Source organism: Portunus trituberculatus, chromosome 26, assembly GCF_017591435.1.
Source record: "Portunus trituberculatus isolate SZX2019 chromosome 26, ASM1759143v1, whole genome shotgun sequence".
NCBI lineage: Eukaryota > Metazoa > Arthropoda > Malacostraca > Decapoda > Portunidae > Portunus > Portunus trituberculatus.
This window is the reverse complement of record NC_059280.1, coordinates 5491414-5512806: the sequence shown is the minus strand read 5'-3', so window position 1 is coordinate 5512806 and position 21393 is coordinate 5491414. Positions and strand designations below refer to the sequence as shown.

Sequence of the window (21393 nt, the reverse complement as noted above, 5' to 3'; positions counted from 1 at the left end):
CATAAGGAACAAACCAATAAGATTTGGCTATAAAATGTGGATGCTATGTGGAGTACATGGATATCCATACAATTTTTCCATCTATTGTGGCATAGAGGGTGACTCGAAGACTCGACAACTGGGGTCACATGTCGTGATGTCAATGTTGCAGCCAGTTGAAAGTCCTGACCACCATGTAGTGTTCTTTGACAATTTCTTCACAAGCCATGGATTACTGACAGAACTCACTGCAAAAGGGTTTCGAGCCTGTGGAACTGTTCGAGATAACAGAACAGGCAAGTGTCCTCTCCCCTCAAAGAAAGAAGTTGAAAAAAAAGAACGAGGCTATTTTGACTACAAATCAGATGGTACAGTATTGTGTGTCAAATGGAATGACAACTCTAGTGTGACAGTTGCCAGCAACTACTATGGTGTAAATCCAATTCACAAAGTAGAACGACGTGTGAGGAAAGAGAACAAGAAAGCAGTTGAGCAGCCACATCTCATTCACATGTACATTGTACAACAAGGGAATGGGAGGCGTTGATGTGTGTGACAGAATGTTGTCCTCTTACAGGCCGTGTTTGCGTTCAAAGAAATGGTGGTGGAACATTTTCTCAAACATGCTAAATCTGGCAGTGGTGGCTGCTTTCAGATTCTACCAATATATTGGTGGATCGGCAGGTATGTCACATATAATGTTCAGGAGAGAAATTGCTCGAGCAATGGTAAAGGTTCAAGAACACAGGAAGAGACTTGGAGGACCCTCCGTACAGCCAGCAAAAGCAGTGAGGTACGACGGAGTGAATCACATTCTGGACTCATGCACTCAAGGTAGATGCTGCCTCTGTATGAAGAACACACGACTGCAGTGCACAAAATGTGGAAAGAGACTCCACAAGGTGTGCAGTGAAGCCTATCATCAGAAGTAAACTAGTACCAAACATAAATAAATGGAAATAGTCTGTTATTCACAAGAATAAATATATATATTTTTTTTCAACTGGAATCATGGACTTGCATGTTTTTTTTTTGTGAGATTTATATGTTCAGTATCATATAGCGGCAATAAATGAATAAAAATTGTGAAGGCTTGTTTTCATATCATCAGGATATGTTTGTGTCATGTATCATGCCAACGTTCCCATTTTGGGAACATGAAAAATTCATATGAAAATAGTATTGTAACGTAAAAACAAAAGTCGGAGTGTCATCAGCCAACATCTAAGACCTTCTAATCCAAAAATGAAAGAAAAGCATTCAGAGGAAGATAGGTCAGCCATTAAAGGGTTAACAGGGCTAAGTCCTGCAGCGAAATCCTCTACAATTTGTGGTCCCCATACATGGGGATCATGTCTTGTTTAACTATAGTAAATTTCTTATAAAAACTATCATGCAGCGCTATACATAATTATAAATCTAATAAATTTAAGTGCTTATCTAATCTGTTTTTAAACATTGTCAAACTAGTGCTATTTACAACCGTCTCTGGCAATGCATTCCAGAAGTCTACCACCCTATGACTAAAGAAATATTTTCTTATATCTAACCTGCAGCCTTGCTTTCTAATCTTCCTGCCATGATTTCTAGTCCTACTTCCCTCCTCTAAGGTAAAGAAAGATCTCACATCTATGTAGTTTGTATCTGAGAACATTTTAAATATCCCCTCTTATACATCTCCTCTCAAAATGAAAACATGTTTAATGCCTTTAATCTATCTCTAATACTCCAGGCGCTTCAAAGCTGGTATCATCCTAGTTGCTATCTTTCCTCCCTGCATCAACAGTCCAGTCCATCATGTTTCCAGACTTGCCAGAGATACCAGAAGATACTGAAACAGCATTCAGTTTGGTGCAGAACTATCAACAGCAGCTAATGGAGCATTCATTCGTCATGTCTTATAATTTGTTTATTTACATGTGACGTCACAACTGGCTAGCGGAAAGTCGAGCCTGCTCTGCAGCTGGCTTGAGTTTGGCCGGCCCTGCCTGAAGGCGGGCTACGCTCTGGCTCAAGTTTGGGGACATGAAAGAACACAAAATGACGTCAGCCTTAAGCCAGGCTTAAGGCTGCCTTAAGCGTGGACTATCAAAAACGCGCCTCTAACTGACTTAAGATTAAAATCCCCTAAGATAATTGTCTGACTAGTACACCCCCTATTTATCTCATCTACCATAAGGATGTCTACATCTGCTGACTGGCTAGTTGGTCTATAAAAGCTCCTACTCTAATAACCTTACTTTTGTTTACTCTAACATCCAGCCATAAGGACTCTACTCTGTTATCTACCTTAAGGGTAGTATTTGGGAGCATTTGAATGAGAATAGATTAATTAGAGATACCCAACATGGCTTTAGATCAGGGAGGTCCTGTCTTACAAATTTGCTCGATATCTTAGAATATATTACCAAGGAGTTAGATGATGGAAATAGCATAGATGTTATATATCTAGATTTTAGCAAGGCGTTTGATAAGGTACCGCATAGGAGGCTAGTGTACAAATTGAGACTACATGGGATAGGGGGTAGGTTAGTTGAGTGGATTAGTGAATGGCTTTCTGATAGGAAACAGAGAGTAGTATTAAATGGGGCAATGTCTGAGTGGAAGGAAGTGGTGAGTGGGGTACCCCAAGGATCAGTGCTAGGCCCTCTTCTTTTCTTGGTGTACATTAACGATTTAGATATAGGAATTAGTAGCAAAGTATCAAAGTTTGCAGATGATACTAAGATAGCATGTGCAGTACAGGATGAAAAGGACAATTACAGAATACAACGAGACCTGGACAGGCTGATAGCATGGGCAGACAGGTGGCAGATGGAGTTTAATTCTAAAAAGTGTCAGGTTATGCATTTAGGTAAAGACAACACAAACTTTAACTATGAGATGGAGGGATGTTGGCTAGAGGCAGTAGAGGAAGGAAAGGATTTAGGAGTAGTGATAGACAGGACTATGAAATTTTCAAAGCAATGTTTAGAAGCAAGAAATAGGGCAAATAGGATCCTGGGTTTTATAAATAGAAATGTTAGTTATAAAAGTAAGGAAGTGGTGCGTAGCTTATATAATTCCTATGTTAGGCCCCATTTAGAGTATTGCATACAGGCCTGGTCACCCCACTATAGGCAGGATATCAACATGTTAGAAGCAGTTCAGAGAAGAGCAACTAGGATGATACTAGCATTAAAGCGCCTGGAGTATAGAGATAGATTAAAGGAATTAAACATGTTTTCATTTGAGAGGAGATGTATAAGAGGGGATATGATAGAGTTATTTAAAATGTTCTCAGATACAAACTACATAGATGTGAGATCTTTCTTTACCTTAGAGGAGGGAAATAGGACTAGAAATCATGGCAGGAAGATTAGAAAGCAAGGCTGCAGGTTAGATAGAAGAAAATATTTCTTTAGTCACAGGGTGGTAGACTTCTGGAATGCATTGCCTGAGACGGTTGTAAATAGCAATAGTTTGACAATGTTTAAAAAGATTAGATAAGCACTTAAATTTATTAGATTTATAATTATGTATAGCACTGCATGATAGTTTTTATAAGAAATTTACTATAGTTAAACAAGACATGATCCCCATGTATGGGGACCACAAATTGTAGAGGATTTCGCTGCAGGACTTAGCCCTGTTAATGGGCCAAATATTTAGAATTACGTAGTATATAATGTATTGTGTACTTGTAAGTGTATCTTTAAGTACTGATGACGAGGTCGTTGTGCGACTGACACAGGATAACCTAGATGGGCCCTGGTGGCCCTTTGTTATCCTTTTTATTTATGTTATGTTAAAAAATCTGGTCGTTGGTGGTGTTGAAGGGCGGTTCACTGTCACCACGACTCGTCAACACTGTCGTCACCACTCACCACTCGCTGGCCTTCCTGTTGGAGTGGTGGCTTGTGCTGCACCACGTAAACAGAGACATTCAATGAGTCTTCTCGGTGAATTGCTGGGGCCGTGTAGGTTGTGAGTGACAGCTTTTGTAGCGCCCCAGATGTGCAGTTTGCGGTTACAGTTTCAGATAAGATGCGGTGAAGCTGGCTGGACTTGTGTGGGAAGGCCCTGAGGTTAAGGGTATTGAAGGCCAGGCTGGGGTTGGTGGAGCCAGTGTTGGTCTGTGTGGGTGTTGAGCAGTGAGTGTCGTTTATCTTGTTAGTGAAGTTCATAGTAAAGAGGAAAAGATAAAGAGAAAGGTCGTGGGAAAAGTGTGAGAGTTGCAGTTTGTGTTGGCTTCAGCTTTTTTTTTTTTTATTATTATTTATTTGAAGCTGTTTTCCTTAATATTGTTTTACCTTGCTGTTGTTTTGTGTGTGTCCTCCCTTTTTATCACTGGATTTTAAGATTCTGTGTTTATTGTTGGTTAGGTTTAGCTATTTGATAATGAAAAGTAAAGTTGAATAAGCTAATTTTTTTTTTTTTTATACCATATAGTAAAGTGGGGGTTAATAGTAATGAAGAAAAGGTAAAGGGAAAGGTTGTAGGAAGAGAAGTGTGAAAGAGTGTTGGAGATTGATATTGTGTGGGCTTACTACACTGCTTTTTTTTTTTTTTTTTTTTTTTTTTTGAAGCTGTTTTCCATAGTATTGTGTTACTCTGGTGGGAAAAGTAAAGAATGGCACCTACTTTGTAATCACTGAAACAAGCATGCAAGGTGATAGAATACTTACTATATATACATCATGTCCCTGATGTTTTTGATGTGGGGACGGCTTTTGTAAGGCCATAGTAATTAAATGAATATTCCGGTGCCTGCAGAATTTAAGTCCACAATGATCAGTCTTGTATGAGGGTATACAATTTAGGTTAGGTTAAGTTAGGTGGATGGTTAGATTAGGTTAGGTGGACGGTTAGGTTAGTATAGTTTAGGACGAGGTCTGGGGGCACAGCTTCCTGGCTAGCAGGTTATTACGTTAGGTAAAGATAATTTCACTGAAAATAATCCATGAATTTTTACATTTTCCAAATTTTTCCTTAAAAAATGGCTGTTTTTGTCCATGGATTTTTTAATCACCATATCTCACCTCTTTTGGCTCCCCCCCTTAAATTTCTTATTCCCCACAGTCCCCCAAGCTTGCTGGGACAGGTGGGGGGTTGGATGGAGGAAAAGGGGGAGATCCTATTGTGTACTTTTACCCATTGCTGTTGTTTTGTGTGTGTCCTCCCTTTTTGTCACTGGATTTTAAGATTCTGTTTATTGTTGGTTAGGTTTAACTATTTAGTAATGAAAAGTAAAGTTGAATAAGCTCATTTTATTTATTTATTTATTTATACCATGTGGGCTTTTCACAGAAAATTTTGGGCTAAAGGGGATATTTTTGGGGGGTACCTGTTATCTCAAAACCCACCTGCCAGGAAATCATTCCCCTGAGTGAGGAAGCCCAACCTACACTCGGACCGTGGACAGGATTCAAACCCGTGCACTTGGAGACCCCTCGGACTCCAAAGCACGCAGTGTTCCAATGTACCACGGTGGCACCAGGGATTGAGCATAGTGGTGTTGGTGAATATTCCTTGACGGGTATTAGTAATGTTGTGATTAAAGTTGGTTTGATTTTAAGTGTAAGGTTCGTAAATTGTTGTAATTTAGACAATATGCCTTCTCCTGTTTTCTTATTTCTTCTGTACCATGCCCTCTGAGACCTGTTGTATGGGGTTTTAATCCTAGGAGTTTCCCTTCTATGTTTGTATTAATGTTTTACCATTTAGTATATACTGTTTTGTTTTATACTGAGTTGAATGAATTATTTTAAACTTTTCTTCACTTTTCTGTATCTTCCATTTGCATCTGTATTTACTTATTCTGTCAATCTCTCTTTCTACTTTCCTCTCCATCATGAATTTTTTATTTGCTCTGTGTTATGATTTGTGCGACATTGTCACTGTCCTAATATAACCATCCCTCAAGCTCTCCTGGTGTCCTGGCTCACCCTTCACAGCTCTTTCACTCAGCTGACAGGATGTGGGAATGAAAATACAGGGCAAACCCCGCATAGCAAATTGGTTAGGTTAAAAAAAAGTGTTCGTTATGCAAAAATTTGCTGTATGGGGTCCTAGGATGAGTAAAGAAATCAAATAAATTAAAATAAAATAAAAAATCCGAATGTGTTGAATTCTGACGCAGCAGTAGCTGGTGGTGGTGGTGGTGGTGGTAATTTGGCGCAGTTTTCAGACTTGGCCAAAATTTCCCCAATAAAAATGTTGTTATAGTAGGGTTTGGTGTTAATTATATGATTCAAGGGTAAGAAAACAAAACATTCGTTGTGGCGAAAATTTGTTGTGTAATCATTCATTATTTGGGGTTTGTCTGTATGATAACCTAACCTGACCTAACATAACCTAGTTGAGACGACACACACTGCTAATACATCTTCCTTGGACCCCTTCTGACCAATAGCATGCTTAGGTTATGCTTGCTAGGTTTGGTTAGGTTAAAGTTTAGGTTAGGTTAGTTTTGGTTATCATATTTTCATTCTCATGTCCTGTCAGCTGAGTGAAAGAGCTGTGAAAGGGAAGCCAGGAAATGGGGACAGCTGGAGGGATGTCTGTATTAGGACAGTGTCGCTCAGTAGTCAGAAAAAAAACCAGTAGCCCACAACACAGCTGTATTGACTCATCTTATCGTTAGTTAGTTGCTGAGCGAAGGTTTGACAACACTCAGGATACACCGGTGAGCAGCTGTGTGTCTGTGTGTCGCTGGCCATGCAATGTATCTTGCCAGCATTACTAGGCTGAACACTGCAATCTGACTTTTAATAACAATAGCATTCTTATTGGAAGGTTAGGTTGGTTCATTAAGTAGGTTAGGTTAAGATAGATGGGATATTGGTATAACTGCAGAATAAGGATCTTCTCCCTTTCACTACCAGTCCCGTTTCCCAACACTAACAAATTTGGGGACCTCTTGGTAAAGCAGGGTCTTCGTGTAAGGAAAGGCAAAGTGGACCAGATTTTGCAATTCCAGAAAAGCCTAAGATGTTAGATTTGGCTAAATTGGTAAGAAATCCTTTGATTACTGATAGTCTAATTTAAAGTAACTAAACCTAACTCTTAAAGGTGGGTTCACACGTATCAATATGTGATTGAAATTGCAAGTTGCTAGTAGTATTGATTGAGCCCTTCTAGTCAGAACACATTCACACATAGCGACTGGAAAGTACCGGCTGGTTGGCAGGAAGTGAATGTAAACAAACAGCTAGCCAACAAGATGTCATCCTCTGGTGGTGATCAAATTAAATCATCACAAGTATTCAGTTCTCACCTCCAACAACACCCTGCATAGAGGGAGGCAGTTCCTGGAGAGTGGAAGTTATCTCATCGAATGTCAATTTGTGTAAGCTTTTCTTTGCTGTAGAATTCACTTTCAGGGTCCCTGATGTGCTCTTTTTCCCTCACCAACTCCCAACATTTTCTCTGCATCTGGATACAACATTTTCAAACCTTTGTCCGTGATGTCACTATGTAAACAAAGTCACAAATCGACTGAACAAGGTCAACATGTTGGTCTTGTTTTTGCAGCTGGTTTTTCCAGTCACTAGTCACTACTATTCAGTTGGAAACTCTACCAACTTACAATTTCAGTTGCATACTAACACATGTGAACCCACCTTGATAAAACCTAACCTGTAACATAAGATTACAACCAAACCTCCACTAACCTCACCTTGCCTATTGGGGGTGGAGTAGGTTTTCCCCTGCCCCCTCAACCCCTTCACCATCTGTCCTGGGTAAACGTTAAACTTCTATGGATTAACCCCTTCAGTACTGGGACACATTTTTACCTTGTGTTTTGTGTACCATTAGACCATTTTATTGACATTAGGAAGGGTCTATGGAGGTCAGAGGATTAATGGCCACAGTCTTCACTATTTTAGCCCTTTCAGTACTGGGACACGTTTTTTCCTTGAGTTTTGTGTACCATTAGACCATTTTATTGACATTAGGAAGGGTCTATGGAGGTCAGAGGATTAATGGCCACAGTTTTCATTATTTTAGCCCTTTCAGTACTGGGACACATTGAGTTTTGTGTATATAATGTATTGTGTACTTGTAAGTGTATCTTTAAGTACTGATGACGAGGTCGCTGTGCGACTGATACAGGATAACCTAGATGGACCCTGGTGGCCCTTTGTTATCCTATTATTTATGTTATGTTATATGTTATGTTATGTTATGTTACCATTAGACCATTTTATTGACATTAGGAAGGGTCTATGGAGGTCAGAGGATTAATGGCCACAGTCTTCACTATTTTAGCCCTTTCAGTACTGGGACACTTTTTTACCTTGAGTTTTGTGTACCATTAGACCATTTTATTGACATTAGGAAAGTCTATGGAGGTCAGAGGATTAATGGCCACAGTCTTCACTATTCTAATCCACCAAATGAGTTTCTGAAGCTGTATAAAATCACCAAATAGTAACCAGAATGAATATGGAAACATGTCCTGGTACTGAAGGGGTTAAAAGCTTGACAGACATTTAGTACAGTAAGAATGGTACCTGAGCATATTAGTGTGGTGTGTATGAGGCACAAGGCCCAATGATGCAGATTGTTAGCTTACTTTCTTGCCTGTGGGACATCTCTCATCAGATAGAGCCCTTTATTCTGTGTATTTTCACTTTCATGTTTGTGTTTAAGAAATTATTTTATAGTAATGCCACTAGTATTTGAAAAAAAAAAGATGTATTCTTTCTGCCTTCAGACCAACAGTTCCCCTCCACATTTCACATTAAATTGGCAGTTGTCAGTCAGATTAAGTAATAGTTTAGTTTGTTGTTCTTTAGAATTTTAGCAGCAAAATCAACATTAACCCCTTCAGTACAATGATTCTTACTATTTGATCATTTTGTAAAGCTTCAGAAACTTGTGTGGGATTAAAATAATAAAGACGTGGCCATTAAACTCTTCAGTGCTGGGACGCATTTTTAGCACGAGTTTGGGTGTGATTAGACAATTTCATTGACATTAGGAAGGGTCTATGGAAGTTAGAAGATTGATGCACAGAGTCTTCACTATTTCAACCCCCATATAAGTTCCTGAAGCTGTGTAAAATCATCAAATAGTAATCAGAGCAAATATGAAAGCACATCATGGTACTGAAGGGGTTAATCTTCTGACCTCCATAGACCCTTCCTAATGTCAATAAAATGGTCTAGTCGTACACAAATTTCCAAGTAAAAATGTGACATAGTACTGAAGGGGTTAAGATATGTCTGCCATTCTAACAAAAATAGCACCAGTAGTGAAGCTCCTTATTTATTTTTGGATAGTAAGAAGCAGTATTTGGCTCTTTTATATCTATTTTACATCAAATTTAGCTCTAAGAGTCTTAGACCATATTTTAGCCAATAATGATTGAAAATAGGGCTGTGGGTGTAACATCTCCAGTGGAAACAGTTAACAGAGTCATTCAAAACACTAAATCTATAAGAAGGAATATTTTCAGACAAAAGAGTAAAAATTCAATAAGTTTCTCCTTATGCAATACAGGAAAATTTGCTGAAGCGTAACATAAACTAATAAAAAAGAAAGGCTTATTTAGTCCCCTTGATGGCCCCAGAGAGTTAGTCAAAAGAAAGGAATAGATGCCTTGAAACCTCAAGTCAAGCCATGGGAAGTTGGGAATACAGAAACAGGCAGGGAGTCCCAGAGTTGTGTTATTTATTTTGGTTTCCTCAGCTGGTTACTTGACTGGTACCGGGAGGGCTTTATCATACCACACCTCAAGTAGTAAGGCCAAGACTGGATGAGGGAGAGATAGATCCTCCAGTCAGACTAAGCACTATATTCAGAAACACTTCCCTCTCTTACCATAACCATTTTGAAAGACTACATAGACAATTAGCCAAGTTCTAAAGAGTATTTGTCCTGTTGATAATGCAGAAAACATGTTGACATGTCACTAGAATTACAGAAACATCCTGAAAAACCTGTATCTCTTCAACTAGAGCCCTTCAAAGATAGTGAAGGTGTGACATGGAAGTGTTTCAGAGCATGGGCATAACAGCCACCACTGCTTTACATGTTGATTATATTTTTTATTTTATTTATTTATTTTTTTTTTTAATTATAATCTACCATCAGGGATCAGCAGTGAAATTGCTAACCTGATTGTATTAAACTTTATTTGACCTAGTGTTACTTCAATGTTATTCTTTTTATGTATTCATCTTATGGCCGTGGACTGGCATCTGATTGGGCCCTTTTGTTTTTATGTAAGAGGGGACAATATGAAATGCAAAAAAAGGACCTCTTAGTTGTCAGTCCCCATGGCAAGAAAGTAAACTAATATCACAGCTAATCTGCAGAATTAGGCCCAGACTTTTGGCTAACTCTATTAATCTTTAAGGGAACTGGCAATTGAGTGGGCCTTTTTCTTTGGGGAGGTGGGGTGTGTTGGCTTCCCCTTGTGCATAAAAAAAAAAAGGTCTGAGAGAGTTAGCCAAAAAGAAAGAGATAAATGTCTTGAAACCTTAAAAATGAAGTCCAGTCATAGGAAATTCAAAGTACATAATCAGGCAGGGAGTTGCTGAGTTTAATTGTTTTTGTAGCCCTTCACCAGGTTTTCCTTACATATAAATTGAGTAAGTTCAGATGATTAAGGAAAGGTGAACCAGACAGCAGTGTTAAGTAATGATCTACACAGTGAAGCGATCGCCAGTCATTGAAATTCAAAGTACAGAACCATGCAGGGAGTTGTAGAATTTGTTTTTGTAGCCCTTCACCAGATTTCCCTTACATAAGATGAAATAATAAGTTCCAAGGATTAAGGAAAGGTGGACCAAACAGTAGTGTCAACGTTAAGTAATGATGTACATTGCAATTATGACTCGTATTCAGAAACGCTTTGCCCTCTCATAACAACTATTATCCAAGGCAACAGAGATGATTAGCCGAGTTCTCAGAAAGTGTTTCCCGGAGGCATCCTGCAGCCCGGCGCACGTCACCGCCAGAGAATGGAATCTCTCGGCATAAATTTTTCTTCCACTGGAGGGAGTCTTATAATGTCCCCTTCTCTGCCTTCGAGTTGCGGACTGCTTTGTCCCAGTGTCACGACTCTTCTCCTGGCCAAGATGATATTCCTTATGCCTTCCTGCGCCACATGTCTGATAGTGCTTTTAACTTTTTATTAAATCTTTATAATATTATTTGGCATACCGGTGACTTTCCATCTTCTTGGGCTGTCGCAGTGGTTCTCCCATTTCCAAAGCCTGCGAAAGATAATCTGCAGGCTACGAACTACCGTCCTATATCTTTGACATCTTGCATTTGTAAAGTGTTAGAAAAGATGGTAAATGTAAGACTCATGTGGTACTTGGAGAGGGGGAAGTACCTGTCCTCGGTACAGTACGGCTTCCGAAAGATGAGGTCTACTACTGATGCTCTTTTATCCCTAGAGTCTTCTATTTGTGCTAATCACCACCATCAAGTAACAGTCTTTTTTGACCTGGAGAAGGCCTACGACACAGCTTGGTGTCATGGCATTTTACAGTCTTTCTTTAATTTTGGCCTTTGTGGCCACCCTCCTATTTTTATTCAGCAGTTTTTATCTAGACGTCTTTTACGGGTTCGAGTTGGGAGTGTTCTCTCCGAGGCTACTGCTCTAAATGATGGTGTCCCACAGGGAAGTATTCTTAGTGTTACACTATTCGCAGTCGCCATTAACTCGAAAACTCCGACAGGCCTTAAATACGGCTGCATAGCACACTTCCGACAGTCCTTAAATGGGGCAGCTACTTTGAGCGCTAATAAAAACCGCACTAGCATTGGTAGCGCTGCTATATTTGGTCATGACATAGTCCTATGGTAGTACTGTCGGCTCCCAGGAAGCACACCGCTCTAGCCAGCTAGTCTCCCGCAAATTTCTGTGAGGTGCGTGAGCGTCGTGTCGCGGTGATAATTATTTACGTATTTACTTATTTACGGAACTATTATTTACAACTATGGCTCCTGGTGCTAAGAGGAAGCTAAAGTTTAGTGATAAAAGTGATAGTCAAGGCAGGACAAGACGCAAAGTGCACAGGTTGGAGGTAGATCCCGACCCCGCTATTGTGACAAAATCGTCATCCACGCCTGATAAAAACATACGTAACTATAATCAGCCAATATGAGTGAAAACATGAAAAACATGTGAAAACACAAAAAAACATGAGCAGTGCCTTACATTATGTAAGAATACACATAAAAGCACCTCCCCGAGTTGCCGCTACCACAATCTTCTCCAACTATTGGTTATTATTCTGAGACAACCATAGTGAGTAGAGCAATAAAAACTTGTAGGATGATGCATTGTCATGTCTACAAACAGCAGATTTTTTTCCAGAGTAATTTATAAGAGTTGATTTTTGATGATAATTGCGGTAATGGGAGGGTGCGAATTTTGCGGCCATCGTTCTTAGCAGGTTAATAGTGTGATAGATACTCTCCCAGATGGCATTCACAGCTCCTTATATGTTGATGATTTATGTATTTCTTTTGTTGCTGCTAGGATGTCACTGATTGAGTGCAAGCTCCAACTGGCGATCAATAGGGTGTCCAGTTGGGCCAACATGAACGGTTTTCGATTCTCCACCTCGAAGACCGTAGTCATACATTTTTGTCGCAACCGTGGTGTCCATCCAGACCCTGATTTATACCTCGCCAATAGACGCCTCTCATGCGTGGAGGCGACTCGATATCTTGGCCTTTTACTTGACAACCGTCTCACCTGGGTTCCCCATTTCCGTTCTCTTAAGGCGTCTTGTCGGCAGGCACTATCCCTTCTTCGGGTTTTAAGTCACACCTCTTGGGGTGCGGACAGGAACACTTTGCTGCTGCTTCACCGTACACTAATCCTTCCTAAGCTGGAATACGGTTGTGAGATCTACTCTTCTGCAACGGATGCACGGCTACGCATGTTTGACTCCGTGCATCATGCTGGGGTCCGCTTGGCTACGGGTGCATTTCGGACATCTCCAATTCCTAGCTTATTAGTGGATGCTGGCTTCTGGCCGCTGGACCTCCGGCGCCAGTCTTTGATGCTCCGGTGTTGGTTTCGCACCCACCGTCTTCCTGATTCCGTCCCTTGTCTGTCAATATTGCGGGACTCGCGTTCACAGGTGTATGTCACTCAACCGAGTCTACCTAAACCTTTTGGCCTTCGAGTGGCAAACCTCATGATGGATTTGTCTATCGACCCCACTCCTGTCTACTCTTTCCAGCTCCCACGAGTTGGTTATTGGCAGCTTCCTGTTGTGTCATTATACCCTCCTGCCATGGATGGCAAGAAGGATTTTCTGCCAGCTCTGTCCCACACACTGTTTTTAGAACACTTTTTTATCCATTTTGATGAAATCCCCGTTTTTACTGATGGTTCCAAATCCAACGCAGGCGTTGCGTTTAGTATGGTTTTCCCCTCTTTTTATCAGTCTGGCAGGTGTTCCTTATAGAGTGCCCTAGTTTGATCGAGTTACGACACCGCTATCTCTACCGCTGTCGCGGTAGAGATAGCGGTGTCTATCACCTATCTCAGGTCCTTGGACTAGCGTGTCTGGTCCTTGGCCATGATATATTCTGTTTTTTGGGAGAGGCTGGCCTTCTCCCTTATTTGTGAATTTTAGAATCTTATTTATGTATTTTAATGTTTTATATAGTTTCATTGTTTTTTTATAGTTTTTTAGCTTTTTTTTTTTTTTTTTTTTTAACTGCTTTTAGTTATTTTATAAATTTTCTTTTAAACCTTTTTGTCGACGGCGCCATATGACCTTCGCTGTTGCGGCGCATAAATGAAAATCCATCCATCCATCCGCAAATGGTCTAATGCAGGGGTTCTCAACCTGGGGTACGCGTACCCCCAGGGGTACATGAGAGGAATTTTGAGGGTACGTGGCAGGTTTCTGAAAATGCTTCAGTTTACATTAGCTGCAAATTTGTTTGTAGTATACAATGTGGCTACATGTGCTAGGCTGGATGTGTCCTTCACTAGAACCAGGACACATTAACAATGTTAACAAAAAAACTCTTGGAGTTATATCACTTGAGAGGAAGTTCTCTTGTATTACAGTTGCCACACAACCTTGCAAACTTATAATATTTGTTCTGATTTATTATTTTATACATTATTCACACACACAGTGACTTATCTATCACTGTTACTAGTTACAAGTTGCAACTAGCTGCAAGCAACACTAGTTCACTGCCATAATGATCAAAAATTGTCTGATACAGTTCATTTTTTGGTAAATATATTGCATGTTAGTCACATAGTGTCTCCCTGTGAGGTACCAGTTCCTATCGACACTACCTCATAGAAACATACTAATATTAATTAAAAATTTTGTCTGCTCCACATATATAACACAATTTAAATTTAATAAATTAAGTCAATAACCCATGCATTTATTGTTACCCTTCCTGACGCTGCATTGTGGGTAAGGTGTACGTGATCAATGCTGAAAGACTTCGAGGGGTACATAAGATTAAAAAGGTTGAGAACCCTTACTCTTATGGTACATATATCTCAACATCGAAATGTATCCCAGTATTAAAAGGGTTAATGCTATTTAAAATTTTATTATTTCTTATGCTTTTGAATTGTGAAGTACTCAATGGAATTACCACTCAGTGTTATAAGTTTATCTAGACCCAACCTGATCCACTGGAAACCTAACTTTATTTAACATAATCTAAACCTGATTCAACTTGATCTAGACCTATCTAATATAAACCTACCTTAATTTAGCCTAATCTAACTTAATATAACCTAACTTGATCAAAACCTAGCTTCACTAAAGGCAGGTTCACACGTCAATATGCGAATAAAATTGCTAGTTGCTAGAAGTATCAACTGAGCTCTTCTGGTCGGAACACGTTCACACATACCAACTGTGAAGTATCGCCTGGTTGGCGGGAAGTGGTGCAGTGGAACCATGCATGCTATGGGGTCTGAGGAGTCTCCAAATGCACGGTTTCGAATCCTGTCCATGGTCTGAATGTAGGTTGGGCTTCCTCACTCGGAGCAACGGTTTCCTAGCGGGTGGTCTTTGAGATAGGAGATACGACAAAAAGTATCCCCTTAAGCTCAGAAATTCCCATGAAAAGCCCATGTGGTATAAATGAATAAATAAAAAAGAAATAAAAACAGCTACCCAACAAGATGTCTTCCTCTGGTGATGATGACAATTGCGATCAAACTAGATCCTGACAAGTGTTCAATCCTCACCTCCAACAACACCCTGCATAGAGGGAGGCAGTCATGGGAGAGTGGCAGTTATCTCATCAAACGCCCATTTGTGTAAGCTTTTTTTTTCTGTAGAATTCACTTTTAGGGTTCTAGATGTGCTCTTTTCCTCCAATTCCAATTCTGAAGTGCCTGTCATGTGACGTCGGCGACCATGGAACGCCATCCTCCTCTGTTTTCAGCCAATCTAACCAGATCCACAGTTGTCCATCCATCATTGACGTGTTCCAGCAGTGTGTCCATAAACTTGACCCTCTGTCTTCCTCTTGCTCTGGTTCCTTCTACTCTCCCCAACAAGCATTCTCACTCTCCAGTCCATGTCCTCTCAGTACAGGCAAACCCCGCATAACAAATGGGTTAGCTTCCAGAAAAAGTGTTCGTTATGCGAAGATTCGTTGTACAGGGTCCTAGGACGAGTAAAAAGAAATAAAAAATAAAATAAAAAAAAATCCAAACACATTCTGACGCAGCAGTGGCTGGTGGCGGTGGTGGTGGTGGTGGTGGTGATGATGATTTAGTAGCGTTTTCAAACTCGGCCATAATTTCCCCAATAAAAATTTTGTTATAGCGAGGTTTGGTGTTCGTTATGTGATTTAAGGGTAATAAAACAAAACATTCGTTGTGGCAAAAATTTGTTGTGTAAACATTCATCTTGCGGGTTTGCCTGTATATGGCCTACAAAATTTAGCTGTCTCCCTCACCAACTCCAAAATCTTCCTGTTTGCATCAACACCACATTTTCAAACCTTTCTCCATGACATCACAAAGTAAACAGTCACAAATCGGCTCAACAAGACTTAACATGTTGGTCTTGTTTTGCAACAGGTTTTTCCAATTGCTAGGCACCAATGTTCTCTGAGAAACTACCGACTTCCATTTTTAGTCACAAATTAACTCAGCCCAGTTACTCAGAGTTTTGGGCATGGCTTGACTGTTGTGCATTTTCTTATGATTTGTTCTTTAATTCTTTTTTCCTTTATTAGTCAAAGGGCAACAAAGCACAGTTCCACCAGATCAGTGTCAACAGGGGCACCAGGCAAGACACATTATTTCACCCTCACCATTTTTTGTGTAAGAGGGAAAACAAGCCAAGGGCTACATATATTTAAAAAAAAAATGCCCACATAGTTGTCAGTCCCCTTCCACGCCTGAGGGAGTTAGCCAAAATGGAAGGCTAAATGTCTTAAAATCTCCCTCTTAAATGGAGTCAAGTCATAGGAAGATGGAAATACAGAAGCAGGCATGGAGTTCTAGAGGTGACCAGAGAAAGGTATGAAATATACTGGTTAACCCTTGCATTAGTGAGTTAGCAGTAGTACTGGTTAACCCTTGTGAGTTGGACAGAGTAGGAGGTGAGAGGAAGAAGAAAGCCTTGTGCAGTGAGGCCATAGGAGGAGGGGAGGCATGCAGTTAGCAATCTTCTCTCTCTCTCTACACTTTCTGCATTTTACCTCTTTTTTATTTTCCTTTCTATCTATCATCAGAGGAGCAGTTGGCATGAAAATAGCAGAAGATAGCAAGAGCAGCAATGAGAAAGAGACTAATAGCTACTATTTCAATTATTCAGGCCTCTTCTTACTACAACACCAAATTATCTCCTTTTCACCAATACAGAGCAGTAATAATATGTGTTTTTTCTCTCAGGGCTTCAGGCTGTGTGGTGTGGCCCGGTCCTTAGGTGTAGCAGGCATGGGGGTGGAAGACCTCAACACCACCAGTAAAGGGAGTGTTTCTGTGACACACCCATCCCCTGACACCACACACAACACTGACCAGGAGGGAAACACTGAGGATATGCCACTCATTGTAAGCATGTGGTGTGTGTAGCATGATGTGTGAGGTGTGGTGTGTGTGTAGCATGGTGTGTGGTGGTCTTATCCTGTGGGTGTTGTGTGTAGCAGAGTTCTTCAATCTTTGCCATGTTACCAAGTCCACACATCCTTGTGGCAGCTTCTCAGAAAGTCTTGTATCCTTGCACCTTCAACAATTAATTATCAGAGAATTATTTGAAGATTTCTTTTGTTTTAAGGCTAAACAATATATAGATATGCAAAGATATTGAATCACTTGAATATTTGACAATTACTCTAATTTGAAGACTGAAAATATGTAAACAGCAGTAGTACTTGATTAGATCTCTGTTTCAGGCATAGAAAATGGCTGTTTGCTGTGAACAATTGTTACACAAGTGGTGTCTGACTGCAGTGCATTATACTAATACCAGCACAGGGGAGAGAGAGAAAGAGAGATTGTCAAGCAGGAATTTTTCTTCACACACACACACACACATCGGGGATTTTAGAACTCAACGATTACTTGAGGGACAAGAACCCAGATATTGTGGGTCTTACTGAAACAAAACTGAGAGAGGGAGAAGACCTGATGATGGTTGGAGAAGGAAATATAATGTTTGGAAAAGAAATAGAGTAGGTAAGATGGGAGGAGGAGTGATGTTGCTGGTTAAAAAAGATATAAAGGTGGATCAAGTGAAAGAAGGTATGGGAAAGGCAGAAGTGCTAAAGATCAGAGCAGAAACTAATGAAGGAAAAAGAGGCACTACATAGTGGTGTACGTACCACCTAAGACAAATGCATGGTCAGTACAGGAATATGAAGAAATGATAAGTGATACAGGAACATGTCTGGAAGAAATGTTGGGTGGCTGTGAACGAACTATAATGATGGGAGATTTTAATTGTAAAGAGGTGTGTTGGGAGGACTGGTCAATGGAAGGATCAGAGACAACATGGGGAAATACACTATTGACACTGGCAATGGAAAATGTGTTAACTCAGTGGGTCAAAGAAGATACTAGGTTTGGAGGAGAGGGAGCATCGTCAAGACTGGACTTGGTCTTTAGTACAGAGCCAATGGTCATTGAGGAGATGAGGGTGGAGTGCCCTTTAGCAAAGAGTGATCATGCAGTTTTGGAGTTCAAGGTGATAGATGAAGAGAAATCTAGAAGAAATGAAGAATATAAAGTGGGAAGATGGAATTATGCCAAGACAGATTTTGGAAACCTAAAGAAATTCTTTCAAGAGACAAATTGATGAAATTCAAGAGTGCTAAGGAGCAAATGAAAAGTGGAAGGAATTTATAAAAATATACAAAGAAGGTGAGAAAAATTTGTACCAATAAGACAACATAGAGAAGTTGGAAAGCAGGACTGGTTTAACGATAGATGTGAAAAGGCTAGAACAAGAAAAGAGGATGCATGGAAGAGGTGGAGAAGGAAAAGACGGATTAAGCAGTGGGAAAGTTACAAAAGAGCAAGAAATGAATATGTGTTGATTAGAAGAGAAGAAAGAAAGAAACAAGAAAAGGATATAATTGATAAATGTAAAGACCAACCAAGGCTTTTTACAGACATGTGAACAACAACATCAAAAATAGAGAAAGTATTGAAAGTTTAGAAGTAAATGGAGTATGCAGTGAAGATCCCAGGAAATGGCAGAGGCTATGAATGGATGCTTTCGGAAGGTATTCACAAAGGAGACTGCTTTTGACAAACCACTGGTAATGGAACAGAAAGGGATTATGAAGGAGTTTCAAGTAACTGTGGAGGAGATCAAGAATATGATGGGGAGTTTAGAAGTGAGAAAAGCTGTGGGACCTGATGGGGTATCAGGATGGATTTTAAGAGAATGCAGGAGCAACTGGCAGAAAAAGTTTGTGAAGTAATTGATGCCTCATTAAGGGAAGGTGTAGTGCCCCAAGACTGGAAAAGAGCTAACATTGTCCCAATCTATAAATCAGGTAACAAGAGAGACCCATTGAACTATAGACCAGTGTCACTTACAAGTGTGGTAGCTAAGATGTGTGAGAGGGTGGTGAAGAATAGATGGACAGACTTCTTGGAGAAAAATGACATACTTTGTGAGTGTCAATTTGGTTTTAGAAAAGGGCGTTCATGCACGACAAACCTGATATGTTACTATTCGAGGGTGATAGATGTAATACAGGAAAGAGATGGTTGGGCTGATGGAATATATCTGGATTTAAAAAAGGCCTTTGATAAGGTACCACACCGGAGACTGATCTGGAAACTTGAAATGGTAGGAGGAGTGCATGGCAGTTTACTAAAATGGATGGAAGACTTTTGGTAGGAAGAGAAATGAGAACAATAATTAAGGACAGACCATCAGAATGGGGCTTGGTGGAGAGTGGAGTTCCACAGGGATCAGTGTTGGCACCAGTAATGTTCGCGGTCTACATAAATGACATGGTGGATGGGGTGTCCAGTTATGTGAGCCTATTTGCAGACGATGCAAAATTGTTAAGAAAAGTGAGATGTGACAAAGATTGCGAACTACTCCAGGAAGACTTGGACAGAATATGGAAATGGAGCTGTACATGGCAAATGGAGTTCAACACGACAAAATGCAAGAAAATAGAGTTTGGCAAGAGTGAAAGAAGAATCAGGAGTATGTACAAGATAGGAAATGAAGACATAAAACCAGTCATGAAGAAAAGACCTTGGGGTGACAATTACCAATGACCTATCGCCAGAGAGACATATAAACAAAATAATTGGAGAAGTATTGAACTTATTGAGGAACATAAGAGTGGCGTTCAGATATTTAGATGAAGAAATGATGAAGAAAATAATTACTGCAATGATAAGACCGAGGCTTGAATATGCAACAATACAGTGGGCTCCGAACTTAAAGAAACACATAAGGAAACTAGAGAAAGTACAGAGGGCTGCAACAAAAATGGTGCCTGACTTAAGAGATTTGACTTATGAAGACAGACTGAAAAGAATGCAACTTCCGACCCTGGAAAACAGAAGAGAAAGGGGAGACCTGATAGCAATATACAGAGTGATGATTGGCATGGAAAAATGGATAGGGAAGATCTGTGTATGTGGAATGAAAGAATGTCGAGAGGGCATGGGAAAAACTAAAATGGCCACTTATAGGAGAGATGTGAAAAAATATAGCTTCCCTCATAGAAGGGTGGAAGCATGGAATAGTTTAGACGTGGAAGTGGTCAACGCAAGGAATATTCATGATTTTAAGAAAAAGCTGGACATTAATAGATATGGAGACGGGACAACACGAGCATAGCTCTTTTCCCGTATGTTACAATTAGGTAAATACAATTAGGTAAATACACACACACACACACACACACACACACACACACACACACACACACACACACACACACACACACACACACACACACACACACACACACGGGACATCGTCGATGGCGGAGGTGGTCGCTGAGCTCCAGAGCAATCATCTATAATTCTACAGTTACCTAAGAGTAACCAAGGTGGGAAAGGAGCTGGTAATGTTTGTCCCGTCTCCATATAGTCATGTTAACTGTTGATTAGCAAAATAATGTCCAGTGAAGGTAAATATAAACTGTAGCCTGCGTTTGAGCCATCAGCTGGTTTGTTTACGCCTGCGCAACATGGCGGCCGTGAACTCGAAAGAGGAATCAGACTTCACAGGGTTTCAAGGAATAATGGAGAAGAGCACTTATGTGAAGAAAATTCTGGAGTTAGAAGGTAAAATTGAAAACTGTTTGAAAAGTATGAGGGCCTGGAAACGAGTTATGACAATGTAAAGAGAGACTGTGCCGATATGAAGAAGGAAAATGCAGCACTGAAAGAGGAAGTTAAGCTAATTAAAGTGAATTGCGAAAATGTGGAGAATCTCTAGGAAAAGTGATGGAGAAGCAGGCTGAATGGAAAAAAAGTCAGGAAGTGGAAAGAAAGGAGGTAAATTACAAAGTTGCAAGTCTGGAAAAGGAAATCAAAGAGTCAGGGGAGAAAACTTTGGGCCTTGCTGAAATTATAGATCAACAGATCATAGAAGAGAAGATAGCTGAGAAAGTGGTGAAGGTTATTAAGTCAAATGAGACATTGGTGAGGGAAACTGTAGACAAAAAGAGATGTGTGGTGATATTTGGTGTGGAGGAGGATAAGACACCGAGTAAAATGGAGAGAGAGAAAACATAAAAAGGTGATAAATAATATCATTAATGTGGTGCAAGAGGAGGAAAAGACCTAGTACAAGAAATAGAGGACTTCCATAGAATTGGAAAGTTCACAAGAGAAGGTATGAGGCCAATAAGAATCAAACTTAAGTCACAAAAGGATGTAGATGAATTGGTGGAGAAGTCATGGAGGCTAGCCCAGCAGGAAACAACAAGGAAGATTTGGTTGAGAAGAGATCTCGGTGA

The 21393-nt window shown here is 40.1% G+C and overlaps 2 protein-coding genes across 2 annotated transcripts in view; both read left to right on the top strand.

Annotated features, from left to right (window-relative positions):
• Positions 1-602: 602 nt before the first annotated feature.
• LOC123509282 (piggyBac transposable element-derived protein 3-like) lies at positions 603-911 on the top strand. Its single transcript, XM_045263482.1, has one exon. The coding sequence runs from the start codon at positions 603-605 to the stop codon at positions 909-911; it is 309 nt and encodes a 102-aa protein (XP_045119417.1).
• Positions 912-3997: 3086 nt separating this feature from the next.
• The window catches only part of LOC123509281, a 34037-nt gene continuing 16641 nt past the window's right edge, over positions 3998-21393 (top strand). Inside the window, exons 1-4 of the mRNA XM_045263481.1 lie at positions 3998-4112; positions 15101-15250; positions 16180-16267; positions 16841-17002. Of these exons, the coding sequence (XP_045119416.1) occupies positions 15129-15250; positions 16180-16267; positions 16841-17002 (372 nt within the window). The 5' untranslated portion in view covers positions 3998-4112; positions 15101-15128. The remainder of the gene's footprint in view (positions 4113-15100; positions 15251-16179; positions 16268-16840; positions 17003-21393) is intronic.